Source organism: Phycodurus eques, chromosome 8 (assembly GCF_024500275.1).
Source record: "Phycodurus eques isolate BA_2022a chromosome 8, UOR_Pequ_1.1, whole genome shotgun sequence".
NCBI classification, from domain to species: domain Eukaryota; kingdom Metazoa; phylum Chordata; class Actinopteri; order Syngnathiformes; family Syngnathidae; genus Phycodurus; species Phycodurus eques.
The window spans coordinates 27,645,687-27,671,645 of NC_084532.1; the positions used below are offsets into that span (position 1 = coordinate 27,645,687).

Consider the following 25,959-nt stretch of genomic DNA (forward strand, 5'->3'; position numbering starts at 1 on the left):
TATGGAGGCCGCTGTGCTCTTGGGAACCGTAAGTGCATCAGATGGTTTTTTTTGTAACCTTGGCCAGATCTGTGCCTTGCCACGGTTCTGTCTCTGAGCTCTTCAGGCAGTTCCTTTGACCTCATAATTCTCATTTGCTCTGAGATGGCACTGTGAGCTGTAAGGTCTTATCTAGACAGGTGTGTAGCTTCCCTAATCAAGTCCAATCAGTATCATCAAACACAGCTGGACTCCAATGAAGGCGTAGAACCATCTCAAGGATGATCAGAAGAAATGGACGGCACCAGAGTTAAATATGTGTCACAGCAAAGGGTCTGAATACTTATGGCTGTGTGATATTTCAGTTTTTCTTTTTTAATATATCAGCAAAAATGTCAACAATTAATTTTTTTCTGTCAATATGGGGTGCTGCGTGTACATTAATGAGCGGAAAAAATGAACTTAAATGATTTTAGCAAATGGCTGCAATATAACAAAGAGTGAAACATTTAAGGGGGTCTGAAAACTTTCCGTACCCACTGTATTCTTTATCCTCTGTGAAAACAACTAATATTTGGGCAGCTTACTGAGGAGCTGTGATGGTCTCAATTTATATTTGTAAGTCTGTATTATAGTGCCCCCTGTTGGCCAAGGTGCACACACCAGTAGGAGCAGAACGATGTCCACTGAATTGAAGCAGAAAATGTGGCAAAAACAGTTTAATTCTAGTTGAATGTTTTTATGTGTAATATTATCGAGCGCAATTTTTTTCTTATTAAAAACAAATTTTAAAAAATATATATATTTTTTGGACGGGGCGGGAAATGGAACGGAGCAATGGCATTTCCATTCATTTCAACCGGGAGCGACGATTTGCGATACGAGTGTTTCACGTGTGGTCACGGAATGGATTCAACTCTTATCTCAAGGCACCACTGCATATACTACAACAATGACATGCTGAGGCAATTGTGTTTCAGTAATACTATGGTGAGGTGATTATACATTCATATGATTTTTCACATTCATAATGGCCATAAGTACGATGTGACGCTCCTAATGTATTTGTAAACAGGTCCAAGAGACTCAATAAAATGTCAACATGCCAGTAGATTTTAGACTGTAGTTCGGGTATTGTTGGATTATTTTTTTTTGTCCATACGTTGAAGGGGATGCGTGGCTAAAACAGTTGTATTTGACTTGTGTTTTTTAAGGGTATGTCTCAGGAAGCTGGGGGGGGGCAACTCTATCTGGATGTTGAACGGGGTGCGTTTGGGAAAGCGTAGCGTCACACTTTTATCTCACGCTAGCGAACGTCGGGCCCTCCCGCCTCTCCCGAACGTGTCAGCGGCCAATCCCGGCGCGTGATGACGTCACCCGGTAAAAGCACAACTGACCGATGGGCCTCGCGTGAGGATTATCCCTGCACACCCCATAGCTGGGACGCTGGGATAAGTGTTTTTTTTTGTTTGTTTTTTTTTTTTGTCCCTGAGACGGGGGCTAGGAAGGGATTGGGGTGGTGGGGGGGGCGCAGCTGGTAGTGTGTGGGAAGACTTCCCAAATCCGTTTGATTCATTCGTCGTCCCTGTCAGGCTTGACTTGAAAACATTTGCCGCTAACAGCGTCTGCGGGGCAGCAAGAGTTGCAGTGACACATACGGCTGAACGGCAAATTCGCTCCAACGTTTGATGAATGGACCAATAAAAGGCCGTTTGCGATGTATACAGCCCTTTACATTATGCTGTTCACATTTTAACACCATGAATGAGATTAAGACGACGCGTAACAATTGATCAACGGTATTCAAAATGGAAGTGGCCACAGAGCGTAGAATGTCATCAGCAGGTTGCAACAGAGAGACAGAAAGCCATAGAACTGGACGTTCTTGGAAAAGTGCTGTTGTGCAAAAGTACTGACACATTAAACAGTTGAAAATGCACATTCCTAAAATTTCACGTGAAGGTTTGTACTATAATTGCCTGTCGATGCCACAACACAGCAACAAAAATGAAACATACTTCCTTGACACCAAGATGCCACCAGATTGCTAAAGCAAAACTGTGTACAAAAACAGCCAATAGGAGAAGTTTTTGTTTTTTTTTTGCGAATATAATAATGAAAGCGCTAAGGCATACACACGAGGATAAGGTCGGCCCGTAATGTTAAAATGACGAGTGCGTTCACCTCTGCTGGTGGAGATGTCCTCGGTGCCGGCCGTCTGGCCGATCAGGTGGTACTGGTTGAGCCTGGAGCCCTCCTCGCCGACCACCACCGACTTGGCCGCACCCTTATCCCACGTGTAGACCACCTCCGACACCGGGTACGCGTCTGAGGGAGCGACACATTGACTTGAAAGCCAAGCACACATTGGAAGTGTCAAGCAGGGGAGGGCAAAGTATGGCCAACCTGCTCCACACAGCATTTATATTTCCAAGAGGAAAGGCAACATTATCATCACTCAAATTAGTTCAAATGTAGCCATTTTTCATCATTAAATTATTGATTAATTTACCACAATAAATAGTAAAATGACAAAATCTTTGTATTTGTAAGCACTTTACTCATTTCCCAAATGTTTTTTTTTATTATAAGCATTTTTTTTACATGAACAGTATGACTTACATTTTTCTACTTTTATTAGTTATTATTTTTTTAAATATTTGAATTAAAGATAATATAATTAAAAATGATAAATTCTGAATTTCTCATATTAAAATCAACTGTTACACATATTTTACAATCATATTTTTACCATTTGTTTTACCTCATCTACTATTCATGTAATACCATATTCATTCATCTCATTAAATAATTTGTGAACTTCTTAAAAATACTAACATTTAAATTATATTAGTAAAATTAACTATTTAATATATACAATTAAGACTTCTTGAATTTATTTCATTACAAAATTGGTTAATTTATTATAGTTACATTAAATAAAATTATTTTGACCAAAAAAAAGGGAATTATATTATTATTGGAATTTTACATTAGATTGCTTATGTACATTCTTACATGCCCATTTTAACTTGTTTGCCCACCCATTGCCATACATAAACTACAAGAAAACAAGTCAGGCATCCATTTTGTGGATTATAGCTGAGTGAGTTGCAGGCTTTGTGACTTTTTTTATTCCATTTGTGAATCTTTAAACCTTTGACTGCAATAACCACAATAACCACGGTGACATGTATTGACAGATAATCTGTGTTGTCTTGGTAGCCGCCGGACAAGCCTCATTGTTTTTAGCCACCTGTGCTCCCTAGATGTCACATGACCAGAAGAATGTCGTGTTTCGCTGCTTGCTTATACAACAGCAACGTTTTAGATGGTAAAAGCAGGTTTGAGTAAGTCTTCCTCGCCAGCAGTTGGCGCTGTACTGCGGCAGTTTGACACATCGGCGAATCGTCGTGTGCATCAGCTGCGTTGGTACTCGATATCGGTGAGTACTCAGGAGTGAATATTTGCTTGAACGATTCAAGCAAGAGACGGGACGGGACGGCAATTGTCTGGGAAAGACCGGTCACCTGACACGCACTCCTTCCGCCTTGTTGTGTCGAAAGCAATCGTCGACAACTATTTTGCACGTCTCAATCATCTCATTGCGTGATGCCCTGTGGCGGTGTGAAAGTGCGCAGAAACAGCAATGTCCTGGTGCGCTGGATTCGGTGTCAGTGGACCAAACCCCGCCGCCTCTCCTGTAACTGCGCCGATTTTTTTGCGGAAATGTCTACGATAGAAGCGACTTGTTTGTGAGGCTGAAACCAATTGTAAAGCATAACCCCGTCGCTAAATCCGCGCGTGCGTGTGCGCGCACGTCCGTGTGGCACTCCACAACTCCAATCTACAAGCGCTAATCCCGCGACTGGTGTCAGAAAACTTTGCAGATTGTCTTCAATATCCCCAGATTGACCTCAGACCCGCCGGGATTATTGTCTGCGACCAGCCGCGGCAACATTAGCGTGTCTTGCGACGTTCCCGTTCACCGTCTGCTTGAACTCGTTCTCGGCTTTCTTTCAAGCGAGAATGCTAACATATAGCGCCACAGCAAGCTGAGCAGAGAAAGCGCAAAGGTTTAGTCCGGATGAGTCGGGTTCTACAGTAAGAGAAATGTCTTCACCATTTTAGTTGTAAATAGTTTCTTTGCATGTCGTTAGCCTAATTGCGTAATAGCCTGACTCGTTTTTAACTTAATGTCACAATATCAACCAAAATGACCAAAAGGACTTGGTAAAACTGGTGTTTCCCCCACCCCCTTATGTCTGTGTAGATTCTCATTTATCCAGGTCATGGTAAAATACGCAACGATTGAATCGAGGCAACTGGACTCTAGTTGTTTGTTGAATTTGTTGCTTTCCGAAAACGTAAAAAAAAAAAACAACCTTGGGCAGTTATACAATTAGGTAGTAGAAAAGCTCCATATTACAAACTGTTTTGCTGTAGTTTTCGCAGTAGTTTTGAATTGGGCATGCGGGTGTGACAAGCTCCGTTTTTTCCGACACTCGCACTTTTCACGCTGCCCCCCCCCCACCTTCTTTTTATTTTTTATTTTTTTTAGCGTTATTATTATTTTGACACGGTCAAAATAACATTTGACCGTGTCAAAATAACATTTGAAAAATAAATGCTGCGGGCCTCTAAAAAAGCAAAACAGGCCGCCAACGGGCACGGGGCCGTAGTTGGAAGACCCCTACAAGGACCAATTCTCCGTTGTTCGCTGAAAACCTATTGGCCACGTATTCGCCGTTTTTGCGCTCAGGCCAAAGCCACGTCTACTTTGATGCCATGTGCCAAAGAATCAAAGAGTCAGGCACAGCCTCGTCAAACAGGGGAAAAAAACTTTGCTGCCATCTTGTGGCATCTATAGGCACTTGCGAACCTTTTTGGGTGGGCGTCAATTACAGGCACATTTTCGCTGGTTGCAAATAGCGAACAAACAAACTTGACAGGCAATAGAAATAATACATTCAGAGTCAAACTGTCAGCCGGAATAGCAAGAACGATAAAATCCGTAGTCTTGATGTTAATAACAAAAGCGATTGGCGTCGCAGACCTTCCTCGCACGATCCTAAAAAATGAACCGGAGTAAAACATACTACTACTCGGTGATTAGTGTTGAATTTTATATATATGTATATATAAGCTTGTGTCTTTAAAAAAAGAAAACGTGTGACTAACAGAGTATGACAGCTCACCGTTTGCGAGCTGTAGCGAAGCTCGAGGTAGCGATAGCAGTTTATCGGGAGCATGAGAGGTGATTAACGTGTCCAAGAACGGGACCACGTCAGCTTTTGGAAGAGCCTGGAGCAATATGGAGGGCGAGCGGGCCGCGAGGTCACGAGGTCAAAGGATTACCTCGGGTTAATGGAGTCGCAGGAAACCGGATACCACGCTGATAGCTTCCGAGGCGCGCACGGGCCACGGCACGTCACACGACAGCTTTTTAAAAATATATATTTTTTTTAAAAAGGCTTTCCAAAGAAAAAAAAAAAAAAAAAACAATAAGCAGATCGGAATTTAGCATTCTGCGTTGTTGTTCTTTTGTTTGATTATTCTGTCAGCTTCTCTTCTAATTCTGTTGCACAACCAAGCTAAAAGCATCTTAAATAAGAACACTGGCAGGGTATCCTATCGTTGTTTAGTATTTCTTTTTATTTTATTAGAATATCATTTTAATTGTATTTACTATACCTGTTAATTGTACAGTTTTACCTTTAATATAATTTTAAATTATTTTAATAGAAAACCCACTTTTGCACAAATGCAGAATTTGTTATTTAAAAAAATCTATTCAGGGTTTTTTTTTTTTTGTTTGCTTGTCACTTTTATTCCTTAGCTTGATATTTTGATAATAGGCATATTTGCATTACTTATCATCATCTTTGTGAAGGCAGCATTGGATGTCGTAGACTGCGCAGGTTCACCCAATGAACTGACCTGTGCGTGTACTGTACAATTAATAGTGGTGTGTATTTAAATCTCCTTGCAATTAATCTAAGTGACTTTTGGCGTGGACTGGACGCGTCCGTCTTCCTGCCTGTCCGCCAAGTGCAGGGAAATCCTCTTCATTAATCCCGCAGGCTTAAGGGCCAGCGCAACTTTCTGTAGGTCACAAAACAAAACCAAAAAAAACCGTGTTCTACTCACAGCTTCCGAACTTGAGGGGACAGGCGTGCGCGTCCATGGGGAAGTCCTCCAGTTGCATGGGGCACTCTGCAGATATGGTCAGTCTGCGAAAAAAAGAAAAAAAAAAAAAGAAATGGAAATGGAAATCAATCCATTGACTAAATATATAAAATGTGAGTGGCGAGTAAAACGGAGGATTAGTCCGTGAAGGACATTGCAAGTCACTGAACATGGAGTACTTACAGTATAAAGACTGCTACTCCCACCATGTGGACACTATTGTAATATCATCATAGAAATATGACAAGAATACCGTGAAATTTTTTTTTTTACAAAAAACAAAACAAAACTTGAAATCTGACTGTGAGTCGTGTCAATTTTTTATATTAGATGTTACAACCCCCATTTTTTATATTTTAAAATGATGTTAATTAGATTTGTTTTTATCAAATTGAAAATTCTGTCTGTATTGACACTTTTCATTGTTTTTAAACATTATTAAAAATATGTTTAATATTTGTTTGAATTGATTATTATATTTTAATGAGATATACATGCAAAAAAAAATTTCTAACTTTATAATTTAAAAAATATAACAGAAATTCATTGTCCAGCATTCACAAATTTGCAGATTTTTGGGGGAACCTATTCTCCGTTATTCACAAAAAAAAATAAAATAAAAATAAACTCACCTATTTGCTGTTTTTGTGCTCAGGACAAAGTGCCGTCTGGTGGCATCTTGTTGTTCCTGGAAGTATACTGAAGTGTAATTTAAGAGAGTAATTTAAAAGTTTTTATAATTGGCTATATAGTAAAATATTTGCGTTTTGGCATTTGTGAATTGCCATCGCTGCATATTTTTATGAGGAGGAAGTTTGAATTCAAATTACGAACATTGCCAGTCCAACACCAGGAAGGGCAGAGCTCTTGACCACAGGTGTCAAACTGGAGACCCGGGGGCCAGATCCGGCCCGCCGGATCATTTCATGTGGCCCGCGAAAGCAAATCAAAATTGCTCATTGTGTTCTGGTGTAATACCATTGAGATATTTGCAAGCATGTTTTTGTTACCAATCCCCCTTTGAAAAAAACATGTTTTTATAGGCTTGTGATTTCAAAACTGGTTATTCATTCATGTGTTGTCTATATTGTATGTAATTAGAATATATGTCGTAATCTTTCATTAATATGGGTTCACAGTCATAGCGGCCCTCCGAGGGAAGTCACAACTACGATGTGGCCCGTGACAAAAACTAGTTTGACACCCCTGCTCTAGACCAACTTTTTACCCTGGTTGCACTAGTGCGCCCAACTTTTTTTTCTAGGGTGCACCAGCAAAAAAAAGAAAATAGGGGTCTCGCACAGGGCGCCATTCAGCCTAGGACCGCCACGGTATAGTAGGATATAAAGGGCGTCTGGGATGTACCTCATGGTGTAGAGCAGCGTGCCGTCGTCCTGCAGCCTCAGCAGCTTGTTGGGCGTGGTCATGTTGTGCGCGATGGATTTCTTGCCGTTGAGGAAGAAGGTGTCGGGCGTCCAGATGTTGCTGGCCAGCAGGTTGTTGAGCGGCAGCATCTTCATGGGGCCCTCGAAGCAGAGCCGCTCGTCCTTCCAGCTCTGGCGGAAGAACACGTCGATGGTGTACTCCTGAAATCGAACGTCGACTCGGTCATTTTGATTTGTTGAGACCGAAAAACGGCCACCGGTTTCAACCGTCGACACGGAATTGGGAAGATGTGTCAATCATAACGGGACGCACGAAAAAGTCTCAAGTCCCGTGCCGAAAAATTAACAGGAAATCCACCATTTTGGTTGGAAGGAGCCATTTCGGGCAAATTTCAGGGCTCTTACTTTGACAAATTCCAATTAGGGAATTCGTCTTAATGAGCACCAAATGAAAGCAGCCGTCCAGGGCAGATGGGCGACGCTGAATGGCCAAACTACGCCATCTATGCGGGCAGAGCATGGCATCATAAATTGATGATCATTTTAAGGGTTCGCCACGAAAAAGCATTTCAAGCGCTCGTTTTATGATTTTTTTCGAATTCTTACCATTTCCGTATCCGAGACAGGACCAAAGCTGGTGACAAAAATGTTGGTTTTGATCTCCGTCACCTTTTCTGTAAGATTAGAGAGAGGAGATGTTTTGAGACAATATAAATATGGAATTCTAGTTAGGGATTAACATTTTGTACAGTGCGATTTTGTTTTGTTTGGGTTATTTAATGGCAATTCATAAATCAGTGTCACACCGGGGGGATGAAATAAGACAATCGTCTTACGAGGATAGAAACATTTTTGTACGAAAAAGAAATAGTTTAATGAAAAAAAAATTCCAGTAATCTATCATAGTTAAATTACATTTTAAAAATGTTTTTCGAAAATAAATTGACAAAAAGTTTTTTTATTGACGAATAAGTAATTTTTTGAGACTAAAAATATTTTTCATGGGATGAAAATCCATACTTTAAATAGTAATCCTAAAAAAGTCATTTTAAGTTATGCTTTTGCAAAACATTTTTATTTTCAAGTCGTTTTTTATGAGAACAAAGTTGCCTTTTTTTCGAAAATTAAAAAAATATTTCTTTATGAAAAAAAATAGTAATCCTACCAGAGTAAACTTCTAAACTTTTAAAGTCATTTTTTTTTAAAGAAGATATTTTTTTCCAACTTTGAGAAACAGGTAATCTTAGAAGAATAAATACTTATTGTGAACATTAAAAAAAACGGTTGATGAATAAAGTTATTAATAAATAAAAGCATGAACTTGTATCTTTGTATCTGTATATATATATATATATATATTTTTTTTGGTTAGTTTTTTTATTTATTTATTTTTTTTTATTTTTTTTAAGAGCATATCGCCCAGCCCTACTGTAGTCTGAAAATTCTAATCCAATCCCCAAAAGTACACAAAAACGCACTTGCAAGTTTTAGCCACTAGATGGCCATGTCGCTTCTTTTACAGACTGCCAATTTGTTCAAATGGAAAATATGTCATCGAATTCCAAGTGACTCAACGGTTCAGAGGTCAACACACAAATGTGCTACTGTGTGTGTGTATGTGACTTTCATCTTAATTAGACTTCAGAAAACAAGGTAATTTATTTACCTACTCTTTCATTGTGTTTTTCTATTTATATTTTACAATACAGTGATATTTTTTTTGATCAAACATTACAAAAATATATATATTTTTTTTTCTTCCCATATTTCTATAGGTATTTCTATATCGTGGATTTTCACTTCTTGTGGTGGCGGTCTGGCAAATAACCCCCGCGATGGAGGGGGGTTTACTGTATATATAAAAAAATACCACAAATACTTGGTCACTGCTTTGCAGATGACGTCTCTTGCGGGGGCGGTCTGGAACGAGGTATTAAGGTAATGTAGTAAATGGAGATAAAAAAGCATGGTCACCGACAAATGAAACTTGTCAGTTAAGGTACTGCTGTATTCTTATTTAGCGCGTTTAGTGCACATCTAAACGGATACCTCCCAGGCCGGGACGCAGCCTGTTGTCGTAGCCGTCCAGCAGTCCGTCCAGGATGCGCGTGAACACGGTGATGTTGTTAATCAATTCCGCCTCGGTGGGCGTCCCCGTCGCCTCCTGCTGACGGCTGGACAACAACAACAACAACAAAAAAACTGTTATTATCTTCATCACACGTGCTAATGATGATGTTGATGATGGCGCTCACCTCAGGCGGCAGGTGAAGCCGGCGAGCAAGATGCAGAGCCACACGTGTCTCATTGCGAAGCCGCGGCGCATTCCATCGCCCATTCCTGCGGCCGAAAGGCACCGCTGAACATCTCGTGTCGAACGACCGCGACGTTACGAGCGCCTCTTACTGTACTAAAAACCGCACAGCCCGACTGGGTGACCGCAAGACATCCAGCGCCAGCTGTGTCAAACGCTCTTGCCTTGGCAGCAAAAAACTGAAATTTAAAAAAATGCTTCGTTTTGTTTGACATTGTCAGCTATTCATCTCATTTTTCCACCACTTTTTATTTATTCGTAAATATTTATTATTTAGCATTTCATTATTGTGCATTATTATTTTAATGTTTTATTTAATTGCACCTATTTAATATTTCTTTTGGTATTGTTTTAACAATGATATTCATTAGAAATCTGTTTATCATTGTGTTTTTACGATATTTTCATTTTGTTAATTTATTATTTAATATTTTTGGTATTTTTATTTTATCTAACTACAGTATCCATCCATCCATTTTCTGAGCCGCTTCTCCTCACTAGGGTCGCGGGCGTGCTGGAGCCTATCCCAGCTGTCATCGGGCACACCCTGAACTGGTTGGCAGCCGATCGCAGGGCACATAGAAACTAACAACCATTCGCACTCACAGTCGTGCCTACGGGCAATTTAAAGTCTCCAATTCATGCATGTTTTTGGGATGTGGGAAGAAACCGGAGTGCCCGGAGAAAACCCACGCAGGCACGGGGAGAACATGCAAACTCCACATAGGCGGGGACCGGGGCTTGAACCCGGGTCCTCAGAACTGTGAGGCTGACGCTCTAACCAGTCGGTTTGTTTATGTGGTTTCTTTTTATTCCATTTTTTTGTTCCATTTTATTCAATTTTGTTCCATTTATTATTATCAAGTATTTAATGTTTTATTTTGGTATGGTGTTATATTAATTTAAAATGTACTTTTTGTCAGTTCTTGTATTTACAATTTAATTGTACCATTTAACATATTATTGCTTAATATTATGTAGTGTATTATTTGTATTTTAACTGTTGTAGTAATTACTATTTTTAATTATGTTTTCATTTTTTGTATTTATTATTTAATATTCATTTTTGGTATTTCTATTTTTGCGAAGCACAGTATATTCATTTTAATGTGGTTACAGTGGTTTATTTGTATTTATTTATTTTCATGCTGTATGTATTTAAAGTTATTATGTATTTTGGGATTAGATTATTATATTAATGTGTGTGTGTGTGTGTGTATAATTTGGGCCATTTTTTGGGGGGGTATTATTTGTATAGTTATTGTTTTAGTAATTACATTTAGATTTTTTAAAATGTTATTTCCATTTTGTTGCATTATTTTGCATTTTTATAATCATATTTGTTTTCAATACTTTTTTTCATTATTTTCTTATAGAACATAATTGTGTTTATTATTGCAGATTATTTTAATTTTTTAGAATATTTGATTTTACTATTCAATTTTGGTGCATTATGTTGCATATGTTATTATTATTTATCATATTTATAGTTAGCATTTCCCCGCATTTGTAGGAATTTTATTTTCTGTTTATTTTTGTGGATGTTTCAAATATGCAAGTTATTTCGCTACATTAGAGAGGCTTAACATATCTATACATCTATGCATGTGTAAGCAACATTTTTCAGTAAAACAAAGAACAAAAATGCTTTTTTTTTTCAAACATTTTTCAACATCCAGCCTTCTCCCCCACCACCCCAACTTTAAAGCAATTAATTTGACCCCCCCCCCCCCCTCCCAAATCCCCCCACATAAGAGAGAAGAGGCTTAATTAAGCAAAATAGGAACAGTTAAAAACAAGAGAGCCGACTGGAAGTCCTCCAGTTGCATCCCTGCACCACACGCTCTCCTCCGTACGCCATAAAACACCAGCCGGCCCCCTCCCCTACCTTCAAGACCGAGACCGCCACCACCACGACTGCCTCTCGTCCTCCAGCCTCGCTCTCCGGCAGGCTCTCCCGGCGCGGCGCTCCAAATTTGCCGTCAACGTTCTGGTGAAAGGGGAGGAGAGCTGGCGGGAGAAAGTACCCCCCCCCCAAAAAAAGACGAAATTACAATAGCGTCACTACTGCTGCTGGCCGTCGTTGAAAAAAATAATTGAGAGGGGTGGGGGGAACGCATCAAATAAGATGAGGAGGTGAATAAGAGAGGAGGAGAGGACGTGAAGCAGCACTGTGTGGATGTGCGCAGTGGCGGAGGGCGAAGATGTGGGCAGGGCGGGAGGGAGGCGACAGAAAGACACAGAGAGAGAGAGAGAGAGAGAGAGAGAGAGAGAGAGAGAGAGAGAGAGAGAGAGAGAGTGATTGGATAACGCAATTGGATCCATTTCTTATTGTTATCCCACTTCTGACACGCATTTTCTAGGAATAATTGACACTAATGTATCCCATGTAGCTCATTACTACTACCGACTTCGGGGTAAGGCTCTGTAGGGTTAGGTGACGTGTCGAAGTTCCCGTGTCAAGAAATCATACTTATTCTTCTTAACTCATTAACTCCCTGCCGAGTTCCCCAAACTGTTGTAGAGCATTCATTCCAAGACCCATGTAATATTATTGTGTTCTGTGACAATATAATCTTCTTTCACCATAAAAAAAAAGTGTGTTTCCACCTTCTTCGGTTCTTTCGTAATCCAGCAGTAGAAAATGGGTTGCAAAAAAGCGGAACAACAAGCTTTTTATGAAAACGTCCAGAAGATGTGGAACTTTGACGTTCATTGTACTGTTCGAGATCGAGGTGCCTAAAGTGTGTCCGACCTCCAAACGTGTTGGCATTTCTCTCTCATATTCGACGTGACAAGCCAAGATTCACCGCCTAATCTTCGACTCAAAACCTGTGCTGATTTCAAATCCAAAGTGATGCAACGCCGCCATCTACCGGCATCTGTTTGTCATTACAGTTATGAAGAAGCTGGAATTTCAGACAAGTTAGGAGAGACCCTCTTCGATGCCTACCCGTAGAAAAACGTATTTGACGAATATATTCGCCGGTGGCAGTGAAGTGTTGTTTTTTAATTGACAAATATAAACGTCCACGGCAGTGAACACTTCTAACAAGACATTGTACCGCACCCCTAAAAGACAACATTACTAGTCTGCAGGGGTTGAACGACTTCAACTTTTTCGCAGTTGACGCTAAGTTAAAGCCAGTCGAGTCGATTAATCGATGACAATTGATACTTTTGTTGTCGTTGTCGAGCTTTTTTCTCAAATCGTTGTATTCGCTGATGTGAGGATTTTGGCTTGTAGAACTGTTGTTAGCCAACTTGCAACAGTAGCCTAACATAATAAATGTTGTATGCTGTGTTGCTGAAATGTTGCGTATTCCTCTCCGCCGCTCTTTGCTGCCAATCAAAATGGGAATATGTGATGCACAGAAGATGTCTAGCTTCAGAAAGAATGTAAAAAGACAATTAACTAATTCAATTAAAACGTTCCATGAATAAATCGATTTGGACTGTGTGTGTGTGTGTGTGCGCATGTTTAAAACGGTACCCCCCATGACAAAACCCCTGGCCCCAGTAAAAGTGGTCTAGAACCGCCACTGTGCGCGGGGCACCGCCGCACCGACCGACCGCCTGAAGAATTCAGCGAGGCGTCCGTGCTGTTCATGCCAAAACATGCGATTGCCGATTAATCGTCTTCAAGCTACAATCATCGGTGGTAAAAACTGACCCATCGACTAGACGGTTTAGACCCCGACTATCCGTATTGGATGTGGTTGTTAATGGGCTCCAACTGTATTTTGATTTTATTTACAGGAACGCCGTTGATGGGAACAAAAAGCTGCACGCCATCTACGATACGAGGTGAGTGTCACTTTCTAGGTTTTCGGCGTTATTACGTCAACCGAGGACACTTTACATCATATATGTCAAACTCAGGCCCACGATGTAATTATAGTTGGCCCGCAAGACCATATTAAATGTGTATTAGAGCAAGCCCGCCAGTATATAGCACACGCGCCACTAATATTACACATCCCAGAATGCTTTGCTAGTGTGTTGGCCCATCAGTCTAGCCCGGCGAGCGGCCCTTCCCTTTCTGTTGCAGTCGTTAGCAACTATGCTACCAGTCTCCTCGAGCAAATTTACACTTCCCCTTCCCAAAAATGGCCAAACGATAGATGGAAAATGGTTAAAAAGTAGACGCACTTAGCGTCTAGCACTTTTAGTTGCTTGAAGCCTCTTGTATTATATTATTTTATACTATGTTATATCCCACCGGGTCGTTGCGGGAGGCGCTAGCCGACAGCTAGCTCGCAAGCTAACCGGCGCTCGTCGGTTAGCTTGCGAGCAGACGGACGGGCAGCTCGGGAACATAAATAACGACACGGAGCTGTTCTGTCAATTTTTGGTATCCAGGGAAGATGCGTTTTTACGGTGTAGCCATACTTGATTAATGTAATTGTAGAAATGGGCTTAGTAATAATAACGCAAATAAAGTAAGTTGCACTTAACTCTGGACAAGCAGTGTTGCTAGCGAAGGCGCTCAAGTTGCTCTTATATAGTGGGGGGAGGGGCGACTCATACGGGAAGCCATAAGTGCGTCGGTGGGCGCCAATTTAGCCACGCCCATTAAAATAAATTAATCAAAATTACATTTAAAAAAACAGTACTACAGTTTAACAGTAGATCACCTCAGTTCAGTACTACATTGTTCAGTCTTTGCAAGTTTGCAGCTAATTACCTTTGAAACTAATTTCTTAAGTCACTTCATGATGTCTTTTAGTAAAAGAAAGAGTACATATTGTAAAACATATGACGCATTGGCCAACAATCATTCTTGTAGATCAACATCAACATCAAGATAAATATCTAATAAGGCCACGCATTGGGAATATTTTGCTTCTTTGTTGCCATTAGTTCGCGTTCGTCCATGTGCGTCCCTGGTTTTTTTTTTTTTTTTTTTTTTTTTCTTTTAACAAGCCCATTTTGACCAAGTAAGGAGTACAAACGTGTTTTCAAATGTGGGGAGTCAAAGTTTAAAAATGCTAATAATAATAATAATAATATTAATAAATCGTCAGAGCAATAAATACTCAAAGAAATTGGAGATACCTGGAAAAGCTTGAAGTAGAGTAAGTGTTTGGACTTGGCAAATGGAGCCCACCCCTGCCTCTCATTAGCGCCCCACAAAGCAGCCACGGACTTTAATCAAGACTAGGACGCAAGGATGTTATTTGAGGTGATAAGCTGCCACAAAAAAAAAACAAAAAAAAAGAGGAAGAAGGACGGCGTGGGACGCGCTGGCTGGATTGATGGCGCGTTCAGGCGTGTGGATGACGTCTCACCTGAATTAGTGGTACTCGAGGGAAGGAGTGGTGGGGGGGGCACCGTGCCGGGTGGGACGCAGGGAACGAGCAAGCGAGGCGAAGCGCCGACTTCTACCCCCGCCACATAGCTCAACCGATCCGGGAGCAGGATGAAGCTCCTCCGGGCGGCGGCGGCGGCGCGCTGGTGGCACTGCTGGCCGCCGGTGCTGGCCGCGATGTGCGCATGCGCCAGGTCAGCGCTTTTTTGGCTCCCCAGAATTCCGGCTTCTACTTCTGCTCTACTACTTTTATTTCCTCGTCTCCTTCTTCTTCAATTTTATGTTCATTATGTTTTGTTTATACTACTGTATTATCATTTGATGATTTATAAGATTTAATTTCTATTTTTCGATGGAATTCATTGATATTTAATTATTTGATTTGTATTGTATTATTATTATTATTATTATTATTTATGTGAACATATGTTTAAACATTTCCCTTCTAGCGTCAAAGAGCCTGGCAACATGTCTTTTGTCAAAGACACGGTGGACAAACTTTTAAAGGGATACGACATTCGACTCAGGCCAGACTTTGGAGGTAAGAAGAACTCCTCGCACTAAATTTACTGACGCGGAATAAAACAGACGCTTGGTTGTGTTTGACTTTGAAGGTGCCCCCGTGGCTGTTGGCATGAGCATCGACGTGGCGAGCATAGACATGGTGTCCGAGGTCAATATGGTGAGTTACACGCAAACCTAAATACAATAATAATAATGAGTGACATGTCGCTATAGTTGATGGATTTACTAATTCTACGCTAAAAACTCACTCCTGTTACGCACATTTTGATACAATAGAACAATGACATAGAAAAGTAAAAATAGCTGAGATGGGCCAAAATTCCTGAGTAGTTCAAGATCTGTTGTTGTTTTTTTTCCCCTCCAGATTTGGGCCCTATAATACGATCTTTTCAGCACTGCGTCACATGTAAACAAACCCTACATGCCATTTGACCAAGGCAGCGAGATTGGGAAATACTCAGTAAAGGGCTCGAATGATGATTTTGAAGTGTCAGCCGAAAAGATGATTTTACATCAGCTTAATTCTTGCTCGGAAAGGGAGACGGTTAAAATTGGTGAGGTATCTGGAGAAACATTTGAAGTTTGGAAGAGCTCGGGTTTGGAAAATGCTTGACGTTATTCAGGAATCTTGAGTACGAAGGAAATTGCCAGCTTTTTTTTTTATATTAATAATTGACACCTTTTAAAAAGAAAAAGAAAATCATCGTTAAGCAGACTTCCCCAGCTCGGTTGGCACCATTATTGGCAAAATGAATCAGTTTATCTTTGAGTAAATGACCCTGACCCTCATGACCCTGAAGTCGCTCAACTCCACTCCAGCTCCTTGCCGCCATTCCCGGCGGACGGCAGGTGTTAGGTAGCGCAGGTAGCGCGTCTGACACGTGGCGTGGCACGACGTGGCGCGACGCTCCCGTTCTCCCGCCGGGCCTCATTTAGCGGAGAGTGAAAACCCGTCTTTCGTCTCTCCCGAGGTCCAAATTGTCTGACAACACTCAGCAGCACCCACGCGCGCTCATAAGTTCGCTTCCGGACTAGAGACGTCTTACAAGTTTCTCCAGTTACGAGCCGTCGCTAGATTTGGATTTATTTTGTTTTTGGCTTTGTGTTGCGAGCTAAAATTTGAATGGCGATGAGAGGACTGAGAAACAGTTTCCGATAGGCCGGCCGCTCAAGCAGAGAGTAAAAAAAAAAAAAAAACAACAAAAAAGCGGACCATGCACTTCCCAACGATTATTGAACGCGACAAACAGTCAAACGCAACCGATACAAAACTAGTTTATTTCTTCATATTTTATTCTGTTTTCATATTTTTTTTCACATTATTAACCGATATAAAGTGTTGAAAATTGCTTTGTTGACTCTTTGGAACATGAAATGTCTGAGAAGTATCATGAAACTCCGCCTCTTCTTCACTGTGCGGGAGCAGTGTGGCATTATGCCGCCTCAAGATTGAAAGTCTGGATGTTCTTTTTTTGTTTGTTTGTTTTTTGAAGACAATAAGTGAAAATAAATTTGAGTGAGACTGTTTTGTTCAAAATGGATCGCCGTCATGCTCGGCCACAAGTGTGTGTAGGTTGACTACCGCCTATTACACTGCCTAGTCAGCTCATGGTTTTATTTATTGCATCACTCATGTCTCTTAAGACCTTTGAAAAAGAGTTGGTGTAGATGAAGTAACCGCAGTCGTTTCCCTTGTAAGTAAAGGGCTTTTTGAATGCTCTTTTTAATAAATGAAAAGCATAATAAATGTCTTTTAACGCATTCGCTGCCATTGACGGCTTGAGAAGCCAAATATCCATGTTCACTGGGAAGGCTGGCAGTGAATTAGTAAGCAAATGAAATTAGCGATTGAAATGGTTCTGGGGTGGCGCTGTGTCGACGTCAGCGCACAACGGTATATGATGGTAATACAAGGTATAATACCAACTTTTACATTTTTTTTTTTTAAGTATTCAATTTGGAGATGCGAGGATTTCACTTCACAGTGACAATTTGTATTTAACAATGTAACCAAAAAATGGTGGTGGTATTTTAGAGGCAGGAATGGATGAATGGCATTTCAGTGGGTTAAACTGATTTGACGAATGGAACAAATTTCAAGGTCCGATTGTACGTGAATGCGACCCGTGGGCCGGTCAGATTCAGGACGGCGGGGGGAGGTCGCGCGTTATGAAGACGCTGAAAGATTTCAAAGAGTTTGCGCTCCAGACGCGGATCGGCTTCCGTGAGGCGGGAGCGCGCGTTGTTGTGTAAAAGCTGATTCAGCCGACCCACTGTGCCGCTGCTGGCGCATGTGGGAGGACATCACGTCTCACAACAACACCTGCTTTTCATCTCACTACCTTCTCACCAGAAGCTCCTCTGCACCACTCCTGCTTTATTTTGGATTGATTGATTTTTTTTAAATTGACTTCAATTCATTTCTAACTTTAGAAGCAAGTACAGTGACCCCCCCCCCCCCCCCCCCCCGACCCCCCACTATATCACGGTTCGTTGTTGGTGCTAACTCTGCAGTATATTCTTTGAGCTATGCTGGAAGATATGAAGCATAAATAAGCGCGAGAAGCTCTCTTTGTACCTTTTGCTCCTCAGTGTCTGTTAAAGTCGCAGTTGTTTGAAGGTTGCCATAACATCTGCTAATTTCCGTTAGCCCATCTATGGTAGTTCACATTCAACGGTAGCATTCAGCTAGCAGACTTTCGTTCGAGAAAACGATATGGTTTGGTCGAACATTTTGCCGATTATCCCGGTGCGGTACCGTTCAATAACGACAAACAGCTTGATGCAAACACGCCGTGCCTCCTATTCGAAGAACTCAGAGAGTCTTCTTGTTTTCGTTGTCCTCAAAGTGATGTTATTTGATAGTCTCCCATTTCTTGGCAGTGAGAATGAAAACAAGGATAAGAAATATATTGGGAGGGGTGCATCTATGAGCAGGTAGCCGTTTTTACGCGACGCAGCGATCTTAACACCCCCCCAAAAACCGCATTTCCATCATTTCATGCGCGTCGGGTCAGCAGTTTTACACAGCGGCGAGCGTACCAGTGATATTTATTAGCTCAGATGTGATGCAGTCAGCTCCGCCACGGACCGCCATGACGACCTTCCGACGCAGTGTAGGCCACGCGCAGTACGCCCAAACACGCAACGCAACGCAAGCTTGTTCTGAATGCGAAGAATCACTGAGGCGGAGGCTTGTTTATTTCCTGTGACCTGCTTATTTATTGAAGAGAATATTAGTCAGCAGAATCAAGTCCCGTCAGCTCCATTAAAAGGCTGCAAAAGCTTCTGTGTTGCGCTGGATCGTTGGTGGAACGCAGCCAATGAGTCAATGAGGGCCTTTATTAATTATTGATCCGGGCGTCCGTCCATAAGGATCTACCTATCCACTCTTTCGCACAGTAAACCCCAAATGACTCGCCCACCCCTCTCCGTCTGCAGGACTACACGCTGACCATGTACTTCCAGCAGTACTGGCGGGACAAGAGGCTGGCCTACTTGGGCATCCCGCTCAACCTCACCCTGGACAACCGGGTGGCGGACCAGCTGTGGGTGCCCGACACCTACTTCCTCAACGACAAGAAGTCCTTCGTGCACGGCGTCACCGTGAAGAACCGCATGATCCGGCTGCACCCGGACGGCACCGTCCTCTACGGCCTCAGGTAAGTGGCGCCGTCTGGTCGGGTCTGAAAACTCGCCAGTCACACGCGAGCACAGACGAGTTACTCAAAGTTGATCGCGCACTCAAACCGATGTGGATGCTGAACTTGTAACTGTGCGCACCAAGTTTTCCCAAGTGTGCAAAAAACGTGGCAAAAAAGGGTTCCGGGAGGAGGGGTATATGCAAATATATTCTTTTCGCACAAACCCAACCTAGCAAACCTGAAACGACTTGCACATACAGTATATACTGCATTCCGTGCATCTGCTCTGTCCAACCTCTCGTCTTCCTACCGCAATGCATTATTGTTATTAGCACCAACCAATACATTTTCATTTTTATTTTTTTTTTGCGCTGGTCTTTGGACTCAGAATCACGACGACGGCCGCCTGCATGATGGACCTGAGGCGATACCCGCTGGACGAGCAGAACTGCACTCTGGAGATTGAGAGCTGTGAGCTCACACACACACACACGCGCACGCACACGCACACGCACACGCGCGACCTCATTAGTCTTGATGATAGGTGCCCCTGTGCTCGCCCGTTCATGCGGAGGGAATCATGCGTAAAAGCGTGTAAGATTTACATGCGCCGCAGTCAGCGTTCCTTGTAAATCAGCTTCGTTTTTTTTTTTTTTTGGCCCTTCGGCAAACGTAAAGTGCACCGCGTTGCGATTCATTCACAACGTCGCCGCCTTGCTAAATCAACCTCGCGACGCTCGCGGCGAAATGATACGCGCCGCGCGAGAGTCAACAACGTAATTCGAAACACAGAGAAACGCTTTTCCACTCAATAATACGGCGCTGTCCATTCATACATGATCATATAGGCGGTCTGTGCGTGGGAAAACAGCTCAGTACATGGCATTAATATTGTTTGAAAATAAAAGTTCCTTTTTCTGTATTGCCAGACGGATACACGACGGACGACATCGAGTTCTACTGGAAAGGAGGCGACACGGCCGTGACGGGCGTGACGCGCATCGAGCTGCCGCAGTTCTCCATCGTGGACTACAAGCTGGTCTCCAGGAACGTGGTCTTTTCCACAGGTGACTTGAAAATAGGAGAGAAGGCCAATGAGAGTCTGTGGGTGAAGACCACCCGATCCAATGTCAAACTCGAGGCCCAGATCCGGCCCACCGCATCGTCTTTCGCGATTAAAAAAAACAACCAAAAAGTCAATTTTGACATCTCCATCCCCTTATTCAAAAACAGGACATTGTTTCAAATTGACAGTCGAGAAAAAGCACCAACCTCAACGGATTAGGGTTCACTTACCGGTTTTGTGCGTAACGTCAGAAAATGTTGATCGTTGGTTTGCAAATGTCTTATTTTGATGAAACACAAAGATAATCAGTCTGCTTTCGTGGAGAACGGCAGAAATCGGAGACTATTTACTGTTGAGAGGCTGAAAAGTTACGCAAGGTCGCTCACCGATTACCTGGTGAACAAAAATCGTTAATTTGATAATTGTCGATTCATTGTTGCACCTCTAAACGTTACCTGTCATTATCTACATAATATTCCGCCTGCTCATCTAAAAATAGACATAAGCTACATATGTCTAAATATTGAGTTCGTTTTATGACGAATTAGTTTTTTCATCTTATTCATAATGTGGTGTGAAAATTGGAGTGTAAGAAGAGCACATGAGCGGGGGACGCTGAATTTTGTGTGGCGCAGGTGCCTACCCTCGACTGTCTCTGAGCTTCAAGCTGAAGAGGAACATCGGCTACTTCATCCTGCAGACGTACATGCCCTCCATCCTGATCACCATTCTGTCCTGGGTCTCCTTCTGGATCAACTACGACGCCTCGGCCGCCAGAGTCGCTTTGGGTAAACGTGCGAACAAACGAACGGGCGCGCCGAACGCTTACGACGTCACGTTGTGGTCCGGCCGGCGCGTTAAAGACAGAAAAACGGACTCATTCGGAGAGCTGTCGGCACAAACGCTGCACAGTAGCATTGATGCTCGCGTAAGAAGCGTCCTGGCTGGTCCGACATCATTGCAGACACCTAAGGTGGGCCTCCAGTGGTGGTGAGACATGTTATTCTCCTAATTTCAAGAGCATATCCAAACGGTACTATTGTTTTGTCGTATACAATTATTCCATCTTGCGACTTGAACGTGTGTCAATCTCGCACACGGTTCTTGTTCTTGGCTCTCAAGCGGCAATGGATGCCGTGTACCCACACTGCTCTCAACTCCCTCCCCCGCACACACTGTTCTAGCGCTACATTTTGGGCCCGCTTACGCAACAGCGCTCAAGACACACAAATATAGTCGCGGTCCAGACAAAGACGCAACAAATAAATAAACACGCTCAAATGTTACATCTGTGTATTTGTAGATGACCTCACACCCTAATGTTGTCCTATTAAAGCACCAGTAAGGAATCATTGAACTTCTCTGCGTTATTGAATAAGGAATAGCCGGAGTTGTCTGGATTAGAACGTGTTTCGAAACAGCAGCCACCTTAAGGCAACAGTTGAAGCGCTCTTCTTCATAACATCACACACAGACGCACCACTGATAAAGCACAGTAAGTCATTGTTGAACGAGTTTGCTTTTGAAATAAAAGCAGCAGTAAGGAAGAGCGACTGTAGTCTGCATTGTAACATAATGTCTAGAATCGGCAGTAAAGCAGAAGCAAGGAACTCATGAGGGCGCTTTTGCGTTGGCAGGCATCACCACGGTGCTGACCATGACCACCATCAACACGCACCTGCGGGAGACGCTGCCCAAGATCCCGTACGTGAAGGCCATCGACATGTACCTGATGGGCTGCTTCGTTTTCGTCTTCTTGGCCCTGCTGGAGTACGCCTTCGTCAACTACATCTTCTTCGGCCGGGGCCCGCGCATGCAGAAGAAGCTGGCCGAGCGGGCGCAGAAGGCCAACGACGACCGCGCCGCTTTCGGCCGGCCCGAGGTGAAGACATCCGCCGAAGCCAGACGCGTGTTACTGTGTAGTAGTGAAGGGATTTCAATCAGTTGCGGCGTCTCTGCGCCCGGGTCGGTCGTGAGGCCGCGCGGTCAAACTAAATACCATACTAGATCTTGACAGCTCCTCTCAAAGAGAGATCTTCGAACAATGAAGTGTCATACTTCCTTGACATCGATAACCTTTCACTTAACGTTTATTAACAAAAGCGTTGGAGACCCTTTATAATGTCTCCACAAAGGGGCAAAATCTTTTCATGCAAACGGCAAGGACTAACATGTCACGATGCCAGCAGAATTCAGAAATGCCTCCCTGTGCAGCCGGACACATTGCACGTACCAGAAACCACCAGACGTCTGCCTCGTTCCGGACAGAATTAGTCTCCGGGACGTCTCAGAGATGTCTCCGACACCTGCTGGAGACTTCATCAATTCTCCAGAAGGTCTCCGAAAAAAAGTCAAACATGTTTGAATTTAGCGCAAATCCCCGCGGCGTGGCGGAAATGTCTCCGCAGGCGACCAAGACTCAAGTCGCCGTCAGGTCTCCAACTCATCTCCGGGCCAGTGGAATAGGCCCTTCACCGGCAACCGTGGAAAACCGCGGGCCGAACCGTAGTGCGCCTTTGAGCCTCTGGGACTCAGCAGCCCGCCATATATAGAGGCTAGCGTGATAGACTGTAGGAAAACTTAGCAAGACTCGTTTACACGTGACGTGATTATTCCGAGATTCCGATCTGGCGTTGACGTGCGCCACTCCATTTGATCAGAACGGACAATTGCAGATCTGCGACGTGCAAATCTATGTAAACAGCAGGCCGTTGGCAAACCCGTGGCCGACCGAGGTGAACGCTGAGGCAGCCGGGTTTTTTGTTTTTGCTTTGCCCCCCCTAAGCTCTTCCCCAGGCTCCCGCGCGCGCAAGCACTACGGAGCGTTCACTGAGTGGGTAAACGAAAACGTCACTGCGTATTTATGTCAAAACCGACGTTGAGCAGACAGAACGCAGCTTGACAACATTCCGATTCACTGTTTACGTGACAAAAAATGACTTTTGATCAGTTTGGGGAAAAGGGATATTCTGCCCCCGTGCGCCCGAATGAAGCGCCATGTTCCTTTTTGCGCTTCTAACCTGATTCTAATCGAAATATTAGGCACCATGTAAACCAGGCTATTGTCTTTGTTTCCTTCTCTGGTCTCACGTAGAGTTTTGTTTTGTTTTGTTTCCCCAGGCCGACTCTCGGGGGAACATCCTGCTGACCACCCTGGAGATCCACAACGAGGTGGGCGGCCACGCCGTCACCAGCACCGCCCTCGGCAGCGGCAGCGGCAGCGGCAGCGGCAGCTGCTGCAGCAACACCAGTAGCAGCTTGTACGACGCCACGCGCAACTCCACCCCCGCCCCGCTGGACAACTCCTCGGGGGTCCAGTACAGACGGAGCGGCGGGCGGGTCGCTCGCCGGGCGCCGGGCCCGGACGGCCCGAGGAGCCGCCTGAGGAGGCGATCATCGCAGCTGAAGATCAAAATCCCCGACCTGACGGACGTGAACGCCATCGACCGCTGGTCCCGCTTCATCTTCCCTTTCTCCTTCTCCTTCTTCAACGTTGTCTACTGGCTCTACTACGTCAATTAATGTGTGTGTGTGTGTGTGTGTGTGTCTTGTTTGAACTCGGACACGGGTCACGAGGTCGTGGACGCGCGGGCAATGATGTCGCGCCGTGGTCGCCAGGTCGTCCAGTCGCTATGATGTGCCACGATGTACAGTGGAACCGCTAAGGTCAAACGCTGTTTTTAAGCCATTTCTCCCATTGGAAATAATGTGTGGCCCCGCAACCCGTCCAGGATGTATCCCACTTTTATCGGCAAAAATCATCCATCCATCCATTTTCTTTACCGCTTATCCTCACTAGGGTCGCGGGCTGCTGGAGCCTATCCCAGCTATCTTCGGGCGTGAAGCGGGGTACACCCTGAACCGGTCGCCAGCCAATCGCAGGGCACGTAGAAACAAACAACCATTCGCACTCACATTCACACCTATGGGCAATTTAGAGTCTTCAATCAACCGAGCATGCATGTTTTTGGGATGTGGGAGGAAATCGCAGTGCCCGGAGAAAACCCACCCAGGCACGGGGAGAACATGCAAACTCCACACAGGCGCGGCCGGGATTTGAACCCCGTACCCCAGAACTGTGAGGCAGATATGCTAACCAGTCGGCCAGTGCAAAAATCATCTTAATTTGATTTGACTCTTAAATTGTCCAACAGTGTAAATGGTTGTTTGTCTATACGTGTCCAGGCTGTATCCCGCTTCGCACACCAAAAGTCATCATGCGTTAATAAAACGGGGTGAGTGTGAATAGTCGGTCCTCCACATTGTCCAATGACATTGCCTGGCGACCAGTCCAGAGTGTAGCCCACTTTTCTCGCCAAAAATCATCTTAGCTTTAATGAAAGACTAAATTGTTCCAAAGGGGTGAGTGTGAATGGTTGTTTGTCTATATGCGCCCTGAGAATAAGTGTCGACCGGTCCAGGGTGTATCCCGCTTCTTTCACCAAGAGTCATCTTAGGTTAATGCTTGTGTGTGTGTTGGGAGGGGTCGTTCGACATAAGAGGTTCTACTGCCTTATCTGACGCTTAAGTTAGCACAGATGCTAAGCAAGAGTTAGCACGGACGCTAAGCTAAATTTGGGTTCTCCGACTTGGATGTGTGTTTTTTGTTTTGTTTTGTTTTTTCCTGGCGTGACGCCAACTTGACCGATGTGGACTTTTCATTGCTTTCATTTTGTGTTGAATTTATAAAAACACGCAGACAAATCCCGGCTCGTGTGCGTGTGTGTGTGTGTGTGTGTGTGTTGTCTGGAGTGCGGTCGCCATCTGCGACTGGCAACGTAGCGTAGGCGCGGACGCCACCTGTCACAACATCGTGGAGCGGTCACGTGGCGCAAGCCACTAGGGAAAAAAGTCGAGAAACTGCGAGAACGGAGGCAGACCAAGGTTATGATTTTAATTAATTTCCGTTGCTTTTTTTTTTTGTTTCGTTGACGTTATTTAGATTCACTTTTAATTCGTTTTTTAGAGTAGGTTTGCGAGGTTTTTTTTTTTTTTTTAATAGTTTTTCTGTTTTGAAAATGTTTAGTAAGGCAGAGCGATTAAGAAAACAGGCTAAATGGCGATGAAGATTTTCGCCTTCTTCTCCAGCACGAACGTTTGGGTGTCGACCGAAAAGAAGACGTCACGTGACCCAAATTGCTTCCAAAGAACACGGAACGCCGGCCGCAATTTTCATTTCATTTCACCCATGGCAAACAGGTCCTAGGTGAGGGACCAGACAAAGCATGGCTCAAAGACCCCTTACGATGACAAACAATTCAGGAAGACGTTTTCCCTTGCCCGGACACGGGTCACCGGGGGCACCCCTCTGGGCAATGACAGCGAGACCTGGAAGGGCGTGATTGGGAGGAACGCCCCCCCCCCCCACCCGATCAGAACCCGAGCGGTGTTCTGTTATTGGACTTCTGTGCTCATCACGGATTGTCCATAACGAACACCATGTTCAAGCGTAAGGGTAGATCAGGGGGTTCGGTACTCCATACTCGCGAAGCACCCGCCGCAGGACTCCCCGAGGGAGACGGTCGAACACCTTCTTCAAGTCTACA

At 43.7% G+C, this 25,959-nt stretch overlaps 2 protein-coding genes across 5 annotated transcripts in view; one reads left to right on the forward strand and one right to left on the reverse strand.

Moving 5' to 3' along the window:
* The window catches only part of gabra5 (gamma-aminobutyric acid type A receptor subunit alpha5), a 20,240-nt gene extending 5,894 nt beyond the window's left edge, over nt 1-14,346 (reverse strand). Inside the window, exons 1-7 of one of the 3 annotated variants that reach the window (XM_061684070.1) lie at nt 11,756-14,346; nt 9,809-9,893; nt 9,603-9,727; nt 8,160-8,227; nt 7,534-7,754; nt 6,130-6,212; nt 2,164-2,307 (exon numbers count right to left, since the gene is read on the reverse strand). In XM_061684070.1, coding sequence (XP_061540054.1) covers nt 2,164-2,307; nt 6,130-6,212; nt 7,534-7,754; nt 8,160-8,227; nt 9,603-9,727; nt 9,809-9,891 — 724 coding nt within the window. In that variant the 5' untranslated portion in view covers nt 9,892-9,893; nt 11,756-14,346. Of the gene's footprint in view, nt 1-2,163; nt 2,308-6,129; nt 6,213-7,533; nt 7,755-8,159; nt 8,228-9,423; nt 9,454-9,602; nt 9,728-9,808; nt 9,913-11,755 lie in introns of those variants that run through there. The other 2 variants (XM_061684074.1, XM_061684073.1) reach the window with 2 other exon arrangements.
* Nucleotides 1-25,117, forward strand: part of gabrb3 (gamma-aminobutyric acid type A receptor subunit beta3) — a 27,123-nt gene extending 2,006 nt beyond the window's left edge. Inside the window, exons 2-10 of one of the 2 annotated variants that reach the window (XM_061684058.1) lie at nt 13,627-13,674; nt 15,628-15,719; nt 15,793-15,860; nt 19,145-19,365; nt 19,736-19,818; nt 20,277-20,414; nt 21,049-21,207; nt 22,051-22,295; nt 23,534-25,117. In XM_061684058.1, coding sequence (XP_061540042.1) covers nt 13,627-13,674; nt 15,628-15,719; nt 15,793-15,860; nt 19,145-19,365; nt 19,736-19,818; nt 20,277-20,414; nt 21,049-21,207; nt 22,051-22,295; nt 23,534-23,935 — 1,456 coding nt within the window. In that variant the 3' untranslated portion in view covers nt 23,936-25,117. The remainder of the gene's footprint in view (nt 1-13,626; nt 13,675-15,627; nt 15,720-15,792; nt 15,861-19,144; nt 19,366-19,735; nt 19,819-20,276; nt 20,415-21,048; nt 21,208-22,050; nt 22,296-23,533) is intronic. The other variant, XM_061684059.1, reaches the window with a different exon arrangement.
* Nucleotides 25,118-25,959: the final 842 nt, after the last annotated feature.